Source organism: Pinus tabuliformis, chromosome 1_2, assembly GCF_031772625.1.
Source record: "Pinus tabuliformis cultivar Carrire ecotype Pingquan chromosome 1_2, CPIR1, whole genome shotgun sequence".
NCBI classification, from domain to species: Eukaryota; Viridiplantae; Streptophyta; class Pinopsida; order Pinales; family Pinaceae; genus Pinus; species Pinus tabuliformis.
In genome coordinates, this window is record NC_142298.1 from 403,688,769 (window position 1) to 403,690,814 (window position 2,046).

Below are 2,046 nucleotides of genomic sequence, written 5' to 3' on the forward strand. Positions count from 1 at the left end.
TCTCTCTCTCCTCCTTTCTCTTGTATTACTCTCTGTCCCTCTTTGAATGCACCGTCCATCTCTGTTGCACATTGCACTTTGTCCACCTCCCCTGTCATTGCACCATCTGCTCCCTCTTTGCATTCATTATCCACATCCTCCTCTTCACCATCTTCGTCTAGGGGTTCAAAATCTCATCATTACAATCTTCGTCCTCGTTTACTATCTCGAGGCTCCCCGGTGCATTTTGCCGGATTGGGTCTTTCCATACCTGGTACAGCCCCTCTGACTTCTCGGGGGAGAAAATCTGACCTATCAAAAGCTATCAGATGTGCTGGAGCTGAAGTCGCCTCTAGCCGCCAATCTACTCTTGACGGGGTTCTTAGAGCAGTGAACACCCCTGGTAGCTTTCCCCCATGAAATGTCTTTCCTTTAACTGCAGGGGCATGGCTAGTGCCTCTAAGAAACTAGCCCTACGCAGACTGATTGAGATTGAACCTGTCGACATTATATTGCTGCAAGAAACCCTAGGCCCGGCTGATCTCATCACCGACACTTTAACCTCTATTTCTCCAGGTTGGATTTTTTCGGCTATGGATTCTACAGGGAGATCCGGTGGCCTTGCAATTGGATACAACCCCAAATCCATCAGAGTTCAAGCATCTTGGGGAGGTCATGGGTTTATGGGATTAGATCTCTTTTCGGCAGATCTTGGGACCAACCTTAGGGTTATTAACATCTACGGTCCATGTCAACAAAGGGAGCATTTTTGGCAGCACCTGCTTGGCCTCTCCATTTTCTCAGCTGATCATATCATTATTGGGGGTGATCTCAATTTCTCCCTAGGTTATGGTGAATCTTGGGGATCCATGGCCCAAGTGGACTCAATCACGGGCTTTATGACTGATCTTCTTGAGCGATTTAATATGATAGATGTCCCTATGAACAAACCTCTCCCCACTTGGAGGAACAGAAGGGTGGGTGAGGCTGCCCTTGCCCATAGACTAGACAGATTCATCATGAAAGGGTCCCTTATACAGCAGCTGCATCACTACAAACAATGGGTAGGAGCTGGAGGCATATCGTATCACTCCCCTATATATCTGGAGATCTTGGGACCCCACTATAAACCAAAAGCCCCATTCAAGTTTAATCATGTCTGGCTTCAAGACCCATCTTATGTCCGTATGGTTACAGTTTTGGGCTGCAAATCCAATCGATAGATCAGACACCTTGGCAAAAGGCTTTTGTTCCAATCTATCCAAGCTCAAGCACCTCTCCATCAATTGGGCCAAAGAAAAACATCAAAGGGAGAATTCGACTCTTTTGCACATAGAATCAGAACTTTGTTCCCTACTCAATGAGTGAAGTTTGGGGTTTAACACTACTGAAGACAAATCACACCTGGTGGAGCTTGAGAATCGAAAATCTCAGATATTAAAGGATAGAGAGGAATCTATTCGTCTTCGAAGCAGAGCTATATGGTTGAAAGCAGGGGATGACAACACTCGGTTTTTTCATAACTATGCTAAAGGCAAAAAGGTCACAAACACCATATGGAATCTTCCTATACCAGATGGAGGAGTGGCTGATACTTTTAACAAGCTCTCCCACCTTGGCTCCACTCATTTTAAGAACCTTTACAAAAATCCTTCGGGTTCGAATATTGCTGATATTATTAATATTGCTGGACACTTCCCCAGATTTGTAAATGAGGATGAGGTTGTGGCACTTTTCGACCCTGTGACACCTGGAGAGCTTGAGGGCACTTTAAAATGGTTCAAAAAGGATAAGAGTCCGAGTCTAGATGGCTAGACCATCGAATTCTACCTTGCTTTCTATGAGCTTCTTAGCCAAGATCTGCTGAGGGTAGTGGAGGAATGCAGAATATCTGGGACTTTGTATAATGCCATTAACTCAACCTTTATCGCTCTTATTCCAAAATCAGACTCCCCATCCTCTTTCAATGATTACAAACCCATTTTCTTATGTAATTGTCTTTATAAGATCATCTCCAAGATCATTGCAAATCATCTCCGCCCTATCCTGTCCCGTCATATCGCCCCT

General features: G+C 44.8%; 1 protein-coding gene across 1 annotated transcript; it reads left to right on the top strand.

The window, feature by feature from the left end:
- Positions 1-425: 425 nt before the first annotated feature.
- Positions 426-1,794, top strand: LOC149206054 (uncharacterized). Its single transcript, XM_089397574.1, has 2 exons — positions 426-1,063; positions 1,350-1,794. The coding sequence occupies exons 1-2, from the start codon at positions 426-428 to the stop codon at positions 1,792-1,794; spliced, it is 1,083 nt and encodes a 360-aa protein (XP_089253700.1).
- The last annotated feature ends 252 nt before the right edge of the window (positions 1,795-2,046 follow it).

What these genes read in the sequence shown, in the direction of transcription:
- LOC149206054 (XM_089397574.1), top strand. Translation starts at nt 426, where the DNA reads ATGGCTAGTGCCTCTAAGAAACTAGCCCTACGCAGACTGATTGAGATT. An exon ending in GTAGGAGCTGGAGGCATATC is followed by an intron (nt 1,064 to 1,349) that starts GTATCACTCCCC and finishes CAATGAGTGAAG; the next exon opens with TTTGGGGTTTAACACTACTG.